General features: G+C 47.9%; 1 protein-coding gene across 4 annotated transcripts in view; it reads right to left on the minus strand.

The window, feature by feature from the left end:
- Window positions 1-20124, minus strand: part of SEZ6L (seizure related 6 homolog like) — a 181044-nt gene that overhangs the window by 49434 nt on the left and 111486 nt on the right. For all 4 annotated transcript variants that reach the window (XM_032310828.1, XM_032310827.1, XM_032310826.1 and 1 more), the window contains exons 2-9: window positions 16853-17569; window positions 15683-15816; window positions 13259-13451; window positions 11074-11259; window positions 6782-6947; window positions 4577-4743; window positions 3980-4174; window positions 2128-2266 (exon numbers count right to left, since the gene is read on the minus strand). In XM_032310828.1, coding sequence (XP_032166719.1) covers window positions 2128-2266; window positions 3980-4174; window positions 4577-4743; window positions 6782-6947; window positions 11074-11259; window positions 13259-13451; window positions 15683-15816; window positions 16853-17569 — 1897 coding nt within the window. The remainder of the gene's footprint in view (window positions 1-2127; window positions 2267-3979; window positions 4175-4576; window positions 4744-6781; window positions 6948-11073; window positions 11260-13258; window positions 13452-15682; window positions 15817-16852; window positions 17570-20124) is intronic.

Raw genomic sequence — 20124 nt, forward strand, 5'->3', positions numbered from 1 at the left:
ATACCAGGAGTTGGTTTCTCCTTCTCCTGGCTGAAGATTGAAGTGGCTTGCTGGGGGCTTCTGGTGGAGAGGGGCTCATAAGCCAGGCCCATGTGATCATATTTACCATAAGGGCGGTAGGGAGCCACAGAAATCTTCCTAGAGGGAACAGCTTTAGAAAGGAGTGTTCTATTTGAAGCTTCACCTAAGAAGATGTCAGGTCTTGGACCCTTGCCCTCCATAAACTCTACCTAATCTCCATGCCCCAGCCACCTTAAACTTCTTTGAAGTCACTAAGCCGGCCACCCTCTCTCTCATTTACAGGCTTTGCACATTCCGTTCTCACTGTCTGAGACACACCTCCCTTCCACTCATCATTGACTATATTCTCTTTCATCCCAGATCAGAAGTCCCTTCCTCCTCGAAGCCCTCCTTGATTTCACTCAGGCATCGTCCCTATCACCGCATATAGTTTTATGTCTGCCTCACCCATTACACAGTGAGGACATAGATGGTTCTTTTTTTTCTCACAACTGGACCACCAGAGACGAGCTTAGTGCTTGCACACAGTTGGCATATATGTATATATATTTTTTTCCCTCAGAGCTAATAGAGATCATCCAACCAGCTCTGCTCCAATATAAACTTCACTGCCCAAGGGACAGCTGCCAGAGCCTTTCCAGTGCCTACGTCTGGGCTTGGCTTATAGTAGACAACTTAGATACTACATCTTGAGTAGTTGAATCTTGAATGAGCTCTTCATACCAGACTCTAGAAGTCAGAGGTGAGAGCAGAAGGAAGGAATGAGCACCCACCAACGAGTGAGTGAGGGTAGGAATGAGCAAGGGATGCTTACAAGCTGCCTCCAGCAGCCACAAAACATTGATATTCCAAGAGCTTCATCACCGATGAACAAAACCCAAACCAGAAAGAAGCCCAAAGGAAACAGCTGGGGAGAGATGGGGATGCGATTCTGACCCAGGTTGGCCTGGCCCCAAGTCCGCAAGGGGCAACTGGAAAAGGTCTGTGAATCTTCGATTCATCTAGAGCAGAAGATCCTGGGGCAGCCTCCAAGGACACCTCCCTAGGATCTAAGGGACAACTTCAAAATTTTAGCATAATTTTGCAGAAAACTCCTCTCTTGCAAGGCTCCTCTGCAGAGCAAGGCAGCCTGGGTCTTGCTTCCCAGCCCACTGGGTTTCTACTTCGGGCTAGAGGGGAATAACACCCTCCCCCACTCCCCAGGCCCTGGCTGCCTCCAGAGAAACCCTTCAGAACTTGGCATTGCCCCCCTGCCCTCCACCGTCCAAGGCACAGTGTCTGGGTCTGCCTGGAAGCCTTTTCTTCTGCTTCTCTAGACATGACCATCTGTCTCTGTCTGCTTCTCCTCATCCCTGGGGATTTCAGCAGAGGGACAGTTCTGGATAGAGCATCTCATAGACACCCCCACTGAGTACAGCAAACAGCCACACAGACATGTAACACCATCCATTACAGCAGTTCATGCAGCATTGGTCTCCTGAGTGCCTACTCTGTGGCAAGCTCTATGTTAGATCCCAGGTGAGAGATAAATCAGAGAAAGCTCTGACTATAAGGACCTTCAGGTCTAGTTGAGAGGACAGATAAGAAAACAACCTGCTACAATACAGACGGCACATGTTATACCTCGCCCCTCTTCCCGACCACACTGGCTGTTCAGTCCTTTGCAAATACTGTACTTGCCACAGGGCCTTTGCATATTCCGTTCCTTTCAGATGTATTTACAGTAACACACTCGTTAGTTCCGAGTTTTAGCATCGGATCCTCAGGGAAGGCTTTTCTGACCTTCCTCTTTATATCACATCCCCACTATAGGATCTCATGGCACCATTCATGTATTCTTACATTGCTCACCAAATTTACGGTGTGCCATTATGGGTGCATTTCTGCCTTTAATGTCTGCTTCCTTTGAAGACAGAATGTCTGGAGGCTAGGGACCCTGTCTCTGTGTGTGATGCTGTCGTTTCTCCCACTGCTGGGACTCCAGCTCTTTGCACACAGTCCCTGACAACTAGCTGATGCTTCATTAACACTGGCTCAAAGAAGAAAGCAGGAGCTATCTGTTCCCCAGTTGGGCTGGACTGGAGGCCCCCCATCAGAAACACTCACAACTGGATATCTAAGAAGATCCGTTTCTCCTCCCCTACGTGAATCTTCCAGATACAATCTTCACCTTCCACATATGGCTCTGGCCAGTTTGGGGACAGCACCACCCCGGCCACGGCAGAGAGTTCCCCACCACACATGGCTGCAGAAGAGAGATACAAGCAGACAGAGACAGGCGCATGTTATTCATACAGAAGCCAGTAGGGCATAGCGGTTAAGAGCTCGAGCTATGAAGTCAGACAGTCACGGCTCGCCATGTACCCAGAACAGGTGTCTGCCCCTCAGGCAGTCCGTGCATGTGTTTAGGATGACTAAGTTAGGGCAGGCTGCCTGCCTCCTTTAGCTGATGGTTGATGAAGGTGGGGCTAAGGGCGCTGTGCTTCTTTCAGGATCAAGGACAGAGCTCAACGTTCTGGGTGATTCCGCAGCAGCCTTATTCTCGGGCAGGGTGAGTAGTGGCTAACAGATGCTACATTCCATTCGGTGGATCTGGGTTTGAGCCTTGCCTCTGCCCCCACAGACTCAATGACAAGGCACGCAACTTTTTGGAGTTGCAGTTCCCTCCCTCCATAAAGCTCCAATAAGCTATAGTAACGCCACTGCTCACTGGCTCCACTGGGTTATTCTGGAGCTTGATTGAGCTCATGGGGGTTAAATACAGCCAAACACCTGACCCAAGGTAAAGGCTCAATACTTCTTAGTTAACATTACTGCCAGAGAGCCCAGCTCTGAGCTGGAAGTAGAGATGTGGCTGTGCCTGGAGCCTGGCTCTTTAAATTCCACTCTCTTTACCACTTTGGAAAGTTCTCAATGTGGCAGAGGCCAGAGCACCAATAAATTCCGCTCTGTTAAACCAGCACATTTAATACAGGGATCAATCCCTCACCACGATGAAGCTGTGATTTCATGCCAACCGCCATCCAGGCAGCGGCGGCCAGGAGCCAGGGCTCTCTTCATTACGCCACATGCTCCAAGTGCAGCCAGGCTCAAGGGGGCTCTGCGGCCTTGAATATGGGAAGAGAGACAAGGCAGGGCAAGGCAGTGGGATCTCGTGGAGATGAGAGTTCTGCCCAGCCAATGTTGTCCAGAGGGGCTCAGAACACAGGTCTCTGAGAACAGAGAGACCTGAGTTTCATTTTCACCTGTACCAGTTACCCTCAGTCTGTTCTTAGAAATATCACTTCTAAGAACAGACTGAGACTATGGACTCTGAAAAACAATCTGAGGGGTTTGAAGTGGCGAGGGTGTGGGAGGTTGGGGTACCAGGTGGTGGGTATTATAGAGGGCATGGATTGCACAGAGCACTGGGTGTGGTGAAAAAATAATGAATACTGTTTTTCTGAAAATAAATAAATTTAAAAAAAAAAGAAATATCACTTCACAGCTTCAGGTTTCTCACCTGTACATGGGTTCAGTACTATGTGCCTCACAGGGTCATAGTGAGGATTAAATCAGATAATGCAAATGCAGCCCTTGGTACCTGTTATTAATATCATTATCATTATTAATTAAACTCAGGGATGCCATGTTGGTTGGGTTGGTTGTGCACTGCACAAAAGTGCATAGAAAGGGGGTATAGAGGAGCTGAAATCTATGCAGAGATCTTTTCACTAAGTTACGCACTATGGGGTCTGTGCTTGGAGAAAAGGGCACCTTTAAAAATTTATCAATTTTGTAATTTTTCTCAAGGACAAGCAGCAAATCTGACCCAAAAGATAAGAGCCCTGGAAAGGGTTCTAATGCTAAAATTGGTATGTAAATTTATCATATACTTCTAGACTGCACCTTCGGTCTTTTCATCTGAGGGGTGGAGGTCCCTGTGTCACCTCGGAAAGAAGGCAGTGGGGCCACTCACCTCTGCACAAGGGCTCTGTGTCATTCCAGTACGGGTCCCGCACATTGATGCACTCAATAATGGCTGGACCCTGCTCCAGAGAGTGGCCAGGGTCGCACGTGAACTCCACGATGGTCCCGATGTTGTAGGTTGGGTCGGATGTGGTGAAATTCCCATTTTGAATGTAGGGCTCATAACAGTGGCCTTTCTCAAAGGCTAGGGTGGGGATACAAAAGAGGGCTTGCAGTGCAGATGAGGCAGGGGTTCCTCATAGTGCTGGATCTCAGAAGATGGGACCCCTCCTGCTGTTTAGGGAAACTCCAAGGAAAATGGACACCAGCTCCCATGTTTCAATTCCAGCTGATCTGCTTAGGGCTCCTGGACCATTCACTTTGCTTTTTGGGACTCAATATTTTCTTCTCTAAAATGGGAATATAAACCCTTGCCCTCCCAACCCTGCAGAGTCTAACTTTGGAAGTCAAAGAGTCAGTCTGACCATTGGGTCTCCCTTGCCCTTAGCACGTCAGATTTCTAGCTCCCAGGACCCAGCCCAGATGTCATGCTTCTTCCTCGCCCACGCCATCCCCCGGTATGGTGGAGGACCCCAGGGACCCTCACCCTCGAACCGGATGTTGAAAGCTGAGGCTGCTCGCGCCTGGTCAGATGTGAACTCAATGCGGATGCTGTTGCCCTCACTCAGCAGACCCTCAAAGGGGACATTCTCAGTTTGGAGGGAGTCATAGAGAAGAGCAGACTTGTTGATCAGGCCACTGTAGACCATCATCCTGGTGGGAGGAGCAGGGTGGGAAGAGGACAGGAGGATAACTACACACCATGGCAACAGGAGGTATGTGCAATGAACACCCCCTCTGGAGCCTCATTTCCAGACACAGATCCCGACTTTACCCCCTGACTTGTCTGGACAAGCTGCTCCACCTTATGCGACCTGTTTCCTCTTTTGTAAAATGCTTGTCCTAGACTCATGGATGGATTCTGAAATCACAGGAAAAATGATGTGTGTGATATAATGAACCAGACTAATTAATGTATACTAATTACTATTACTAATTGAGAAAAAGAGATCAATAGGCTGAAAGAGTGGTAGTCAGACAGCCAGAATCCCAAAGCTATAACCTTCCGAGCTGTGTGACTTTGGACATGGACACTTCACATCACTGAGCCTCTGTTTCTTCATCTGTAAAATGGATGCAATCACACCCATCCACATCAGCGTGTAGGAATTAGAGGCCATGTGCATAACGTGCCCAGGAAGGGGTAGGTATATGAGTCAAGTTTATTAAGCATTTGACTCCTAACAGGCTCTGTTTTTTATTCTAATATCCTAAAAGCCCTGTATGCGGAATCAGGAGTCCTGATTTTTACTTCCCAATTCTCCACCAATTGGGTGTACGTAGGTCTCAGCACATCTTGGGCCTCAGTTTCCATAGCCGTGAAAGGAAGGATTATAACATCTCTCTTACCTATCTTGCAGGTTGAGAATATGACAGGATCAAGTGCCCTGACAAAGAAAATATGCTACACAAAACGTTGGTATTCATTTTTACTGTTATTAAACCATTTGATACTTGACACTTTGCTAGTCTTGGTATTTTTAAAGGAATTATGTAAAACTAGGGAGATAAATAGTATACAAATTAGACAAACTCCTTTTATGGAGTCATAAACAGGCATTTATAATCCTGTGAGGGGTGTGTGTGTGTGTGTGTGTGCGCGCACGTCTGTGTTTACTTGGACTCATAAAAAGGGTTTCTCTTACGCTGCCTAGATGAATTTCTAATGTTACTAAAATGCATAAATGTTGAAGCACCAGTTTGTCCATTTTGCCATGTGTCCACTGTGGTTAGGATGACAAGGGCCTGGCTTGCCAGTCAGCTCAACCAGCTCAAAGGGTGGTGGGCAGTGCTGGGGAGATAGTGTGTCCAGGAGTATCTCTCATGCAATGATGGCTGGGCAAGGGGGTCGTGGCAAATAAATACACCAGCTCCCTCACGCCTCCAAAAGGATCATGCTGAGGCATGTTTAATACAGTATCCCAGAGGCTCCCAGTAGATAGAGCCCCAGCTGCCCCCACAGTCACCTGCTCATTAACACACACACTGTGTTGACTCCTTTCCCTTCCCTGCCCACTGTCCCATGCCTCTACTACTGCTTTCCAGGTTTAGCTGCCAAATGAGTGACCTTCCCTAACATCATTGTCCCCATGTCCATTTCCAAGGGAACACAACCCAAGGCAACAAGTCTAAACAGCTAAGGTCTTACTTTTCTAGAACATTCAAGAATATTCTAGATAAAGTCATAGAATAAGAAAGCTTTAAGATTCTAGATTCCATAGATATAACTTAGAGTTTACAGACATGCTTTTTGTTAAGTATTGCCTTGTAACTTCTCCCTAGCTCCTTCCTGTGTACAAGTATAGTGTTTCCACATCAATTTCCTATCAAACCGGAAACCATGTCTTGCTACTTCTCTCCAGTTCTCCATGGAGCTTAGTATGTGACTGGGTGCAGAGCAGGTGCTCAGCGAGTACTCCCTCATTGATAACTGCAAAAAAGGATGCGCAGGAGAAACAGGCCTCTTCCCCTATCCTGATGTATGCCCTGGGGCAAGTCGCTTTCCCTCTGTATGTCCAAGTTTCCTTACCTGTAAAAGGAGGAGGTGGAAGATGGTGTCTAATATCCTTGCCAACCTCCCCAGCCTTTCCTTTCTCGACCTTCATGAGCCATTTCAAGACTCTAGATCCCTCACCACATTCCAACACTCTGGGAAGGAAGGAGGCTGCTGGGTAAGCCCTCAGAGGCTTACCTGTCCTTCTCATGCAATGACAGCCTCTCGAAGTGCAGGTGTAGCTTCTGGCCCTCCGGAGCTTCAATTGTCCACACGCAGAACTGGCTCCCGTTGGTGTTTCCTGGGTAACTTGGGGAGAGGACCCGGCCAATGGTGGCGTTGTGTACAGCCCCTCCACAAGGGGCTGGGGGCAGAAAATAGGAGGGGATGACCATGAGAGGAGAGCAGAGAGGGACAGAGAGAGAGAGAGAGAGAGACACACACACACATCCTCACCCCTACCCCTTAGTGGGAGGCAACATGATGGGAAGAGGGAGACACGGTAAAAGGCTTCTTGACTTGGACAAGATTCATCCTGCTTGGTAGGAAACCTCATCCCACACCTGGACCTTTGTGTGCCTCATGTTAAGGAACAACTGTGATTTAAGGATTCTTCCATGGTGCTGGCTGTGCCTGAATTCTTCACTATAAGATGGTAATCAAGGATGTAAATAGGCAGTCCACAGAAGAAGACATATGCTTTTAGTATTTAGTAAGCACTAAAAATGCAGACACACTCATAACAAAAGAAAGGCAAATGTAGGTTGCTTTCTATTTTCATCCACCTGATTGGTCAAGGTAAAAAGCAGCCATAACTTGCCAATGGGAAAGGTGGTGGGAAATGGGCAGTCTCACTCATAACTGGTTAGAATGCAAATTGCTATGGCCTTTCAGGAGAGCAATTTGGAGAAAAATCTAGAAAGTATGTTCCCAAACTCTGACCTAGTCATTAAAGTTCTGGGAATTTATGCTAAAAGGAAGATCTGGAAATTTTCACCAGGATTTATGAATGAATGTGTTCACTGCTGATGTGCTTCTAAGCGAAAAACGAGAAGCCACACACATATCCACTCACAGCTCTTCGGTAAAATAAATGCACTCCATTTACATGCTATTAAAAATCATGTTCTTAGGGGCACCTGGGGGGCTCAGTGGGTTAAGGCCTCTGCCTTCAGCTCAGGTCATGATCCCGGGGTTCTGGGATCGAGGTCTGCATAGGGCTCTCTGCTCAGTGGGGAGCCTCCTTCCCCCCTCTCTCTGCTTGCCTGTCTGCCTACTTGTGATCTCTGTCAAATAAATAAATAAAAATCTTAAAAAAAATCATGTTCTTAAAGAATACTTGGGAATATAGAATAATGCTTCATATATTATAAGTGGGGAAAAAAAAACAATTTACAAAATGGTATGTCTACCTTACCTACTTCAATGAGCTATTTGCAAAAATCTATTGAGACCATAAATATGAAAGTAATTTGCTCCTGTCTCTACAATTTTGAATTTCTTATTTTTTTAACCAGAATATATATTAGTTTTATCATAAAAATCTAATAAAGAAATATTAAAAAATAATTTGTGAACTGGAGGGAGATAGATAAACATGAGGAAGTAGTTTGTTTCTTATTTTTAGGAGACACTTGGGTCTCATTAAATGTTTGTTGAATGACTGCATGACCAATAAGGACTTGCAGTAGGCGAAAAGGTAGATAGCTCTCTGCTCTGCTCCGGAGTGTGCTGATTTACACCAAAGACATTGCCCAGAAGCCCCTTCCCCACCCCTCTACCCCCACCACCTATATGTCTTTCAGCACCATGGACAGAGGTGTGTGGGTGTTTTTTTGGGGTGTGTGTGGGCACGTGCACACGTCTGTCTGGGTCTCTGTGCATAAGTCTGTCTCTCTCTCTCCCGACTGCCTTCCTGTCCTAAAGTGGAGGTTTAAACCCCACCTGTGCCACTCAACCTTCTGTGGATCTAGAGCAAGTCACGGAAACTCTGTACCTCAAGTTCACTCTCAAAGGGTGATACTGATTCCACCCTGCTTATAGGGCTATGGTGAGAAGTCAATGAAATGATGCACACAGAGGACCTGGCACTGTCCCTGGCACAGAATAGGTGCTCAAAATATAGCCAGCATTGTTGTCCTATGGCTCAGGAGCTGAGGAGACGGAGGACACAGACCCTGGTGGGGGGCACCGGCCATCTGTCCTCCCCAAGCTGCCGCTATTCTGTTGCCTCTCTGCTCCCCTTTCCTGCCTTATTAAGCCAACTGATGGCTCTGTTTGGCTTCAATTTGCCAGCCGCGGCTCCCCATCCATCTTTCTTAGCACAAATTGAGGCTTAATTCCTCTCTGATTTCACACATAGATAAAAATTAACGTGGGAGAGGCACAGAGCCCAACTGCCCTATGGTTTGGATAATTCCCTTTTGTTAAAAAGCAAAGAAGAAAAATTCCAAAGGGCCTTGGGGAAACAATACTGCAACAATCAAATCTCAGAATGTGTCATCAGGCCTCATTTGCTTTCAGATTCCCCTGACTCTGAATGCCTGGAAGAAAGGAATAATTTATTATTATTCCCAGTATGCTCTTTTTCGTGGCTCAGGCCCTGGCACATAGTAGGTGCTCAGTTATTACAGGCGACCTGTGCTTTCCTGACCACCACCGGAACTTCTGAGAATCTAAAATGGTTTTTCTCTCTTGATAGCTGAGGATAGTCAAGGCTATGCCTAACAGTACAGGGTAACCCTGAGCCCCTTGATCCATAATGTGCATGCAAATCACACAAGGGCATGCTAAAATGGAGATTTTGATTCAGCTGGTCCTGTAGGAGGCCCAGAACTATGTGTCTGTAGTCCTCTTGCTGGTCTATAGACCATCCGTGCTTTGAGAAAAACAGCTCAGAGGAGAAGGGCTCTGAACTCATTTCAATTACTGTCTGTTGACTTTGGGCAAGTGACTTCACCTCCCTGAGCCTCTGTTTCCTCATCTGTAATGTGGAGGTAATGGCTGTCATGATGCTGCATTACTACATGAACATTTACAGCAGCCCTGGCAGTGTTTCAGTATCTACGGACTGGGTTCAAAGTGTGGCAGCAGGCATACCCAAAGTACAGCTACAGAAGAAAATAGATAAATTACACTTTGTCAGCATGAAAAGCTTTTCTGCATTAGAGCACAATAGCAAGAAGTGAAAAAACATGGGTCACCTGGGTGGTGCAGTCGGTTAAGCACCTGATTCTTGGTTTCAGCTCAGGGCATGATCTCAGGGTCCTGGGATCAAGCCCTGAGTGGAGTCGGGCTCCACATTCAGTGGGGAGTCTGCTTGTGGATTCTCTTTCTCCCTCTCCTTCTTCCCCTCCCCCCTGCTCTCTCTTTCTCTCAAATAAATAAGTAAATTAAAAAAAAAAAGAAGTAAAAAAGCAACCCACAGGGAAGGACAAAATATTTGCCAATCATATCCCTGACACGGATCTAATATTCAGAATATATGAAGGACAACAACAAAAAGACAAATAACAAAATTAAAAAAAACAAACAAACAGGCAAAGGACTTGAACAGACATCTCTCTAAGAAGATCTACAAATGGCCAAGAGGCACAGGAAAGCCACTCAGTATTGTTAGCCATCAGGGAAATGCAAATCAAAGCCACAATGAGAAAGCTTCCTGCCCACCAGGGTGGCTAAAATCATAAAAAGAAAACGTGTAACATAAGAAGTGCTGGCTAGGATGTGGAGAAAGAGGAACTCTCACACACAGTCAGGTGTGAAAGACAAACAGTGCAGCCTCTGCAGAAAATAGCTTGACAATTCCTTAAAAAGTTAACCAGAGAATTACCATAGGACCCAGGAGAAAAGAAAACATATGTCCACACAAAGATTGATATACAGATGTTCACAGCAGCGTTATTCATCATTGCCAAAGTGGGAAAAACTCCAGCATCCACCAATGAATACACCAATAAAACAGGGGAGAGTCACACACAGACATATGTTTCGGCCATGAAAAGGAACAAGGTACTGACCCACATTACGACATGGGTCAACCTCAAACACACGATCCTGGGCAAAAGAAGCCAGTTGGAAAAGACCATGTATTGTAGGATCCCCTTTATATGAAATGTCCAGAAGAGGAACATCCATTGACACAGAAAGCATGTTGTTGGCTGTTAAGGTTTATGAGGGGAGGGGAAATTAGGGAGTGGGTGCCAATGGGTACAAGGTTTCCTTTTGGGAGCGATGGAGATGTTCTAGAAGTACAGAGTGGTGATGGTTGCACAAAGTTTCAGATCTGCTAAATGTGGCTAATGGTAAATTCTAGGTGATGTGTGCTTTTCCACAGACTAAAGATTTTAGTGGCTATGGTTGTGCATCTTGGGGGCAGTCTTTTGCTCTGGGCTGGGCGCCTATCCCTAAGGTCAGTCTAATGCCCTGGGGTTGGTGTCTCACCTCTGAGGGAACTATCTACGTCCGGTCTGGCGAGGTGGGGAGCGTACCTGAACAGATGGGCTCCTGGCTGCTCCAGTGGGGCTTGGAGGCATTCATGCAAGTCAGCGTCTTGGCGCCCTGGAGCTCATAGCCCAGGTGGCAGTGGAAGTGGGCCGCCCCACCCGGGTGCAGGTCCATCACCGTGACATCCCCGAAGTCGGGCCGGCGAGGAAAATTGCAGCTCAGCATGAAGGCTGGGAGAAATGCAAAGGCAGATGGTCATCCCTTAGGAGCCGGGACAGGAAGAACGTGACCCACATACCAGCAGCCAATTTGTGCTGAGGAGAAAAGATAAGGCCCCTAGGGGCTCCAGAGCACTGGGTGGGGGCAGTATGTGTGTATTTTTGGAACTCTCATTGATCATAGGGTGAGGAGACCGCCAGATTGACACTTTTTCTGGGATCCAAGGTCCCCACCTTGTCTAATCAGATATCACAGGTTTGGGGTGAAAAATAAGTTCCCACACCTCATGTGAACATCTCTTCCTGTGGATGCAGAGCTGCCTTGTCCTTGGGGAAAGGAGGGGCCGTGGGGCTCAGGTGGGTTTTGTCCTACCAGCACAAACAATTTCGGTGTTTGTTAAAAATGAGCACAAGCTTGGACCAGAACTCGAATAAGCAGCTCTTCAGGAAATGCCAAAGGATAGGACAGCTTGAACATAACCCTCCTGGCCCACACAGGCCTGGCCTGGGAGGAGACCAATGTGAGTTTACATTCTTCCTCCATCCCTTAGAAACTGTGTGGCCTTGAGAAAGGGACAGGGTGCCCCGAACTTGGTTCTCCTCATCTTGCCAGGGGAGTTGGCAATTGTCCCTGCTTCACCAGTGGCAGTAAGGATTAACTAGGAAACACCGAGGAAGAGCCTCCGTAGTCCAACATCTAGCTGGGGGCAGTAGAAGGCACTAGAGGACCGTGCTGAGCTCCTTTGATTCTCCCAAGAGGATGTGAAAACCTTCCTAACTGCTCCTTTTGGCTGTATGGTCTGACCACTCCCACTGCATGAGGTATCGATGATCTCAGAACTCACTGGGAGGATTACATCCAACCCAAGGGCTCTACAAACTATTTCTTTGCCCCCATTTAGTAATGAACAAGACAACAGGGGGAGTCTTGGTCTTGGAAAGTGGTGATGAGGCGGGTACTCCCATGAACACGCATTCCCCTGTTTCAGAAACATCCGAGGGCAAAGTTTCAACAGAACTGTTTTTCCTGATGTTCATTCAGTTTGATGCCCAGGTAGAGGGTGCCCAAATATCCAGATGTGTGAGGGCAGACCCTACTCTCCACGCAGGTATCTGGCAAGGACATAGAGGAGCTTCTGGTTCAGGGAAGTAACCTGAGGTCACGGGAAGGTCTCCAGAGGTAGAGAAAGGGGTTGAGAGTGAGAGAGAGGGTGCCGGCCAGAGGGAAGGGAGAGTGGAGGGAGGGAAAGAAGAGAGGGGGAGAAGGAAAGGATGAAGAGGCAAGAAAGGAGGGAGGGGGCCAAGAAGGAGGAAGGAAGGCAGGGAGAGAGAAGAGCAAGAGGAACAGAAAGCAAGAGGGGAGCCTCAGAGTCAGACAAAAAGGAAAGAAAACATTGCGGAAGAAAAGAGAGAGTCAGACCCCTGTGGGTTGGCCCTGGGAGTTGAGGCTTTTTATCCATGGACTTCCCTGAGGATTCATTTAGGAGATTCAGGAGCTGTGGATCTATCTGAACGGGAAAAAGTGGCTTGCTGGTTTCCTATTTATCTTTAACTGAACAGTGGTATTTTCTTCAATCATGCAGATAAGCAACAGACTATGACCTATTTGTAGAACGTATGACTTCGTCACCAAAAGAAATACAGATATTTTCATATCATGGTAGATATCTTGACATATTTCTTATGATCCTCAGTACTTTGAAATTACAGTAATTACCAGAGCTGCCGGGGGAGATTATTATTTAATGTGTTAATAAAGAAGCACATGGATTATGACATTGCAGATTAAAATAATATTTTGACAACTGTAATTCAACCTGACTGGTTTCCTTCTTAGTCATGTAAGGTTTTATTTTACGCTTTCAAAAACATGGTTCTGAGAAGGGGTCCAGAGGTTTTAACAACCTGATGGAGGGATCCCTGGCACAAAAAGTTGGAGAATCCTTGGCTCCAGAGGGAAACTGAGGCAAACATCTACCCCCCCCCCCCATTAGCCTAGATGCGAGCTTACCCTGATAGTGCAGCTGGAAGGTTCCAAGGACATCGTCCTGGAAGGTCCGGAAGTAGACAGAGATGGTGTTGGTGGGACTTCGGATAACCTGTCCCTCTACCAGGAGAGTCTGGTTGGCCAGGACAGTCAAGGTGGGACCGTCCACCCCGCGGATGGAGAGCAGCTCACCGTCAGACAGGTTCACGCTCTTCACCTGCAGACAGACAGGGCCGGATGGAGAGGAACTCTGAGTTGTGCTTGAGACAGGGCCCTTGCAGCTGCCAGAGGACCCCAGACAATGCCAACACAGCAGCCCGCAGTCAGCCCCAGGTCAAGAGGACAGACAGGCCCCCTTGGAAACATCTGGAGCCCTGGAAATATCTAGGTTCCCCTCATGAGGGACCAGACTGAAGCCAAGGTATAGGGCAAAGGTACTGCAAAAATCTGTAAGCGTCCATGGATGAGTCCTGTGAGAGAGCTTCCTCCACACCGGCAGCTGAGTTAAGTTCTCCTGGGGATGGAGAGGGGAGGGCAAGAGCTTGATCCGCTGGTTCCTGAAGCCCAGACTCCAGGAGGACAGAATAAGGCATTCCACCAGAATGCAAGCTCCATGAATGAAGGTGTTTTTGCCCCCGTCCCCCATTTGTTCCTTGTCCCTAGTGCCCAGAAGAGTGCTTGGCACATAACAGGTGCTCAATAAATATTTATGTGGATTGAATTCATTCTTCCCCTTTCTGCATGAACTGGTAAGAGGGAGTGGGGTGCTCATTTCTAGGGCATTCTCAGGGCCACCCTCATGTGCTGTAAAACAGCGGCTCTAACCCCATCACTTACGCAAAGAACTGCATACTTGATTTCCAAGTCCACTTTCCAGGTTTGGAGGAGAAAGAGGAGAGATACTTTAGTTGTATACAAAGACACTAAACAAATGGAGTGTGGCTGGCGGGGGGGGGGACCTTTAGTCAGATCCCAGTGCCCAATTTGGATTTTGATGCCTCTCCTAGGGGGCCTGGGATCCTAGGCCCTTTGCCTCTCAACAAAGCAGGGCTGGCCTCACCGACGAACCCTTCCTCTTGCAGATCATACATCTTACTCTTTTTTTCTTTTTGACAAACTCCTATTCATTCCCCAAAGCTCTACTAAAATTTCCCTTCTCTGTGAGACCTTCCCTGACTACCAAAGGGCTTTCCCATGCCTCCACTGGGATGTTACAACATCCCCTATAAGCACCCACTGAACACCTTTTCAAATGGCATTCTAATGTCTTCTAAGTATGTCTGTATCAATCATAGGACAGTGAACTCCTTTAGGGGAGGTACTGCATTAGTTTGCACACTCCCATATTCCCCAGAGTAAATAGCCATGATTGGTACCCAGTAGGTACTCAGTGAAGGAATTATGTGCCTGGTAAAGAGCTCCATGCAGTGTTTGACACCAAGTGGAAGGAAATGGACCATGGAGTGCCACATTCAGATGGACTGCAACTTTCCTCCAGCTCATTTTAATTCCATGAACATTTAGGAAGTATCTATTATGTGCCACACACTGTGCTAAGCTCTGGGGACTGCAAAGACCACAGCTCCTGGTGCTGAGGTGCTTAATTTTTATTCTTTCCATGAAAGTCTGAAAAACTTCCCTAAAATAAAGTTCTGGTTAGGTGACAACCAACCCAGCTAAAAAACTTTTGATGGTTTGTTATTGTTCATTAGAAAAAGGTATACATCCAGACCTCCAAACTTAGCCTGGGAGGGTCTGCCACCATGACTTGGTACCAGCTTTCTTTTCCTGTCCTCTCCTGTGAGGCAGTGAATTGGACAGTTCCCCACTCCCAGACACCCCTCCTTGTTCCATTTTTTAAAAATTGGGGGGTCAATTGGGGAAGGTCAGGAACTAGGATGAGGATAATTGGTAACATACACTGAGCTAGGCTCTCTGGATGAATGGTCTGTGCATTGTCATATTTGTACCATCCTGAGTATCTGTAAAATAGTAGTATTATCACTCTATTTTACTAATGGAGAGACCAAGGCTCAGAGAGGTAAGATCCCTTGCCCAGAGTCACACAGCTTTCACTGGTAGAGCTGGGACTTAAATCCAGATGTTTGAGCACTATGCCACTCTGCTTTTCCATTCTTAGCTTACAGGCAAAAAAGTTTTGATACAAGGATATAATGTGTTTGATACAGGGTATAAGAGGACTTTCCTTCTGAGTATAATAACTCACAATTTATTAACAGTTCCCCCTCTTCCATGTATGCCTATTTCAGCTGTGCATTGAATCGGGAACTCCTATTCATTCAACAAAGCCCAGCTCAAATTGCCCCGCTTAAGGCAAAGAAGGAACCAAAGCAGTTAGGATGATAACAGTAAGCCTGAGTCAGACAACCCTCCAGAGACTTCCTGCTGGAAGAGGCAGGCACTGTCCAGGCAACTTTCTACAATTACCTGGAGCTCCACACCGTAGCCAGTGTAGACCGTCACGTTGTACGTACACTCCAGGAAGCCGCTGAGGGGCAGTGGTGGATAGTCACTGGAGTCAATGTACCCTTCGGGATCAGAGAAGCTCACACTGCAGGGAGCTGGAGGAAGGACTTTCATTAGGACACGAAGGACAGTTCAGATAGATGTCATGTCTCAGATGGGCTGCAGGGTGGCTCTGGGCTTCTGGGGCACCAGCATTTTTCTTTCTCCCTCCCTCCCACTGCTGCTAATTCTCCTTCAGTCCCCAGAATCAACATGATAATCCAAACTGTGGTAGCTGACACAGGCTGACTGCTTACTTCATTCCACTAGGCACAGTCCTAACCACTGGACCGGCCCGACCCCATTCACCCTTGTAGGACCTGACATTTCATCCCCATTTTAGAGATTCGTAAACCAAAGCTCAGAGAGGGGTGGTGTCTGGGTCAACCTCACACAGAGAGCAGGATTCAAACCCAGAACTTATACTTTCTAAAGAGAGGCCATAATGCACTTGTCCCAAATCTACCTATGATCGACCGTTGGTGTCTGTCTTCTCTGTTTGAAAACAGAAAAGAAGATAGAAGACTGGGACACAGACGTGCATTTTATCAAGTCTGGAGAAGTAAATGCAACTGTCAAAGTAAAAGCACTCTGAGGGGCACCTGTGAGCACAGTGGTTGGGTGTCAGACTCTTGGTTTTGGTTTCAGTGGTGGTCTTGGAGTCCTGAGATCAAGACCCACATCAGTCTTCATTGTCAGTGAGGAATCAGCTTAAGATTCTGTCTCTCTGCCCCTCCCCTCATGTGTGCTCTCTCTCAATAAATAAATAAATCTTAAAAAAAAAAAAAAGACTGAAAAGTCAAGGGCCTTCAGCAGGTTAAAGGATTCTATTCCAAGCTGAAAAAGGTTTGAATCCCACTCTTTAGCTGCGTGGCCTTGGGCAAACTGCTTGATGTCTCTGAGTCTTAGTTGTCTCATCTTTAAAATGGGGATAGTAATTCTGAGCCACGAGGTCAAGCTCAAGTCAGTGCTCAACAGGTGATAAGTGATGGTGGGACATGGGTCTCCCTGGCTCCCCTCCCGCCATGGCCTGCGCAGAGTGGGTGCCTCCTGGTTGCAGCAGGAGGGCTTGAGGGTCTGCGGGCTGCTTACCGGGGGCCTGCTCAGTTGTGATGACCGTGGTGGTGATGATGGTGGATGTCGTGGTCTCCTGGCTCTCCTCTGAGGCTGACCCGGTCAGTTCGTTCTCACCTTTGTCCATCAAGGTTATGGGACTGGCATCTTCGGGGGGAGCCTCAGGGGCGTCATCAGGCACCGCAGACTCCCCAGGGTCTGGCCTCTGGGGGAGGGTGTGGGCCACATAGGACTGTGAGGTGAAGGGGGAGATCTGCAGGGGTGCAGGTGTCGTGGGGACTGCACCTGCTTTCTGGTCCAGCCAGAGGGGCTCCTCGGAGGCAGCGGGCTCAGGGTCTCCCGGGGGGCGGGGCTTCTCAGTGGCGGAGGAAGAGAGGATGCCCAGGCCCAAGGAGGCAGGGGAGGACACTGTCCTCTGAACCGCTGCCGTGGAGGTGACTTTGGGCCGCAGCTGTTTCCTGGCGGAGTTCACCTGCTTGAGCGAAGGCAGCTTCTTCCCGGAGGGGAGGGTGTGCTTGGTGGCGGTCTCCTCCGGCAGCCTCGTGGAGAGAGCGGCTGAGGGGGCTTCCCCTTCCAGCCCTGGCTCTCGAAGATCTTCCCCCGACTGCACTGGATTCAGAGGGGCAGTAGTCACTCTCTCTTCAAGGCTCTCTTTGTTCAGACTGCTGCTCCCCAGAGCTCTGGAGGGTAGAAGGGAAGCACCCGAAGGGCCAATGTCTGCTTCCTGGGATGCATCTGTGGAAGAGGAGGAAAGACACCTGTTAGCTTGGGGCTGAGGGTGGAGGGTAGGTCCTCCACCTCCTGAACTGTGGGCCTAGGGTGGGCCTAACTTGCCAAGATGCCAGGACAAATATGGGAACTGCCTCCTTCCCTCTCTCCTGACCTTCTCTCCCTCTCCTTTTCTTTCTGTTTCATGCTCCCTTCTTTTCTTCCTTTTGCTGACCATACATACTTACCATTGATCCTGCCAGGCCCCAGCTAAGCATTAGGGTTACAGAAACCAAGGGCACAAGTGTCTCATGTACCAGTTGTTTATGTACTGAAAGGGGTAATAGAAAAGGAGAAAAAATCATATTTGGTATGATAGATGCTTAGAAAGAGAGAAGCTCAGCATGCTAACAGGGCACAGAGAACAGTCCTCTAACTCAGTCTGTGGGGCAGGACCACCATGTACAGTTGGGCAGGTTGTTTACTACACAAGCACATCACCCAAGGGATGAGTGGGGGTTGTAACAAGCCCACACTCCTTTCCAAGCTGTGTGCCCTGGCTCAGGGCTGTATTGTCCTGGGGTTGAGGGGGAGGCACTTTTTCTTTTCTTTCTTTTTGTTTCTTTTTTCTTTTTTCTAAATAATTAAACTTGACCTTGTGGGAGACCCAGAAAGATTTGAAAATTCAGAATCATGAGATAGGTTCAGAACAGAGGGTTGCAGGAAGAGTGTGGAGCAAGAAGGAGAGCACAATAGAGGAATATGAGGGGAAGCAAATGGAGGGTGACTGGAGAGAAAGCCAGTGAGTCAGGGTGGTTGCCAGGCCAGGCCTTGGTGGGCACTCTATATCCTGCTAAGTGTGATTTATTTTTGCCTTGAATGTAAAACCACCTAGTAAATTTAAACAAGGGCTGGTCCTGGCAACTGTTTGGCAGACTCATGCCTGAGATCGCCTGCATTTAGTTGAGACCCACTTCCGTCAGTTGCAAGTTGGCATGTGGCTTTGACCTTCCTGAGCCTCAGTTTCCCCAGGTGTAAAGCAGGGTTATTGCACCCTGTTTCCTGGGTGCAATGGGTTGATGTGGGTAAAGCATACCTGTACCTATAGGTAGGTGCCTCACCCACAGTGATTGCCTAGCACGCGCCAGCTACTGTCACTGTCTTTACTATTGTCATTGTATCCGCACCCTTCTGTGGGAAGCCAGAGTGGTCAGAGCATCCCCAATGATGATCTTGAGATAGAGAGGAATTACATCGTGGGATAGAAGCCCTGGGACTGATAGCTGTCCTTGTCGATTTTCTGCAGACAGACACTCACTCAGCCGCAGTCTCTGGGCCCTTCGGCGCTGTCATTTAAATTTATTTCTGCCGCTGTCGGAAAGGCTCATTTACTTTCATGGAGTCGGCGGCAGTGGCTTAATCTATATAGACTGCAACAGTTTGCAACTGGCATCGACAAATGTTCCTGTTGTGTCCCATTGATCACCAGCCGGCGTGCATTCCAGGCTCCCGGTTGCGCCAGGGCAGGAACCCATCTGGGAGAGGACAGGGCACATGCATGACCCGAGGGCAGATCAAGGGCAGTTAGGGGCCAACCAAGCAGGTTTCCTGGTCCAAGGTGGGAAGCATCGAGGCTTTAGAATTGGATCCGGATTCAAATCCTGCCTTCCACAGTCCCCCAGCTGCATCAGACTGGGCAAATCCACGAAGCCTCTTGTGCATAACAGAGCCACCCCATCTACTTCACAGAATTAGATCAGACATGGGTCTGCTCAAGAGCTGTGCTTTTTGTGAGCACTGTCACTTTTGTTAAATGATTAATGCTGACCATCTCTGTAGACTGTGCAGTGAGAAAAAAGGGAAGGGGCCAAAAGAGAGGAAGGAGGGTGAGGGGTCAGGACACGTGGCTCCCGAGCACCAGCTGTGTTTCAGTGCACAAAGCTTGGATGCCCCTGGGATTGGGGGACCCAGATGGTGCTCCAACATTGACCACTGCTCCCTAGCATAACCGTGTGGGTTTCATGTTCTCTCTCTCCATCTTCTCTGTCTGGATCAGGTGGGCAGCCAGACTAGGTCACTCTAGTCAGGTCTTCCAGCTTGGACTGTGTTGATCTGGGGCGTGATCAGGTAATTGACAATTATTCTTCAAGCCCTTTGCTAATCTTGTTAGAGAGGGCAGAGTGAGTGGTTCGATCCTGACACTGCTTGTGAGTTTTGTGGGGTCCGGTGGCTGTATTAGCTTCTGCCAGTCCTTTTACAAAAATGTCCCCTTGATTACAAGTGAGGGAGGGGAAGGAGCAATGACAAAGGACATAAGGCACATCGGCGTGCCCTTGGCCATAATAATAGCGATATTTATGATGTTTTATTTTTGATTGCTTTACTGAGTGCTGGGTATGTATCAGGCATCTGCTAAACACTTTTTTTTTTAACCCATTACCTAATTTTATTGTTTCTCAAGGGAAAAATTATTCCTGTTGTACAGATGAGCAAAGTGAGGCTGTGGGACACTAAATTAACTTCCAAGGTCACACAAACCCATAAAACTGCGTTTCCAACCCCCATTTTCCTGATGCCAAAGA

Source organism: Mustela erminea, chromosome 13 (genome assembly GCF_009829155.1).
Source record: "Mustela erminea isolate mMusErm1 chromosome 13, mMusErm1.Pri, whole genome shotgun sequence".
In the NCBI taxonomy this organism is placed as follows: domain Eukaryota; kingdom Metazoa; phylum Chordata; class Mammalia; order Carnivora; family Mustelidae; genus Mustela; species Mustela erminea.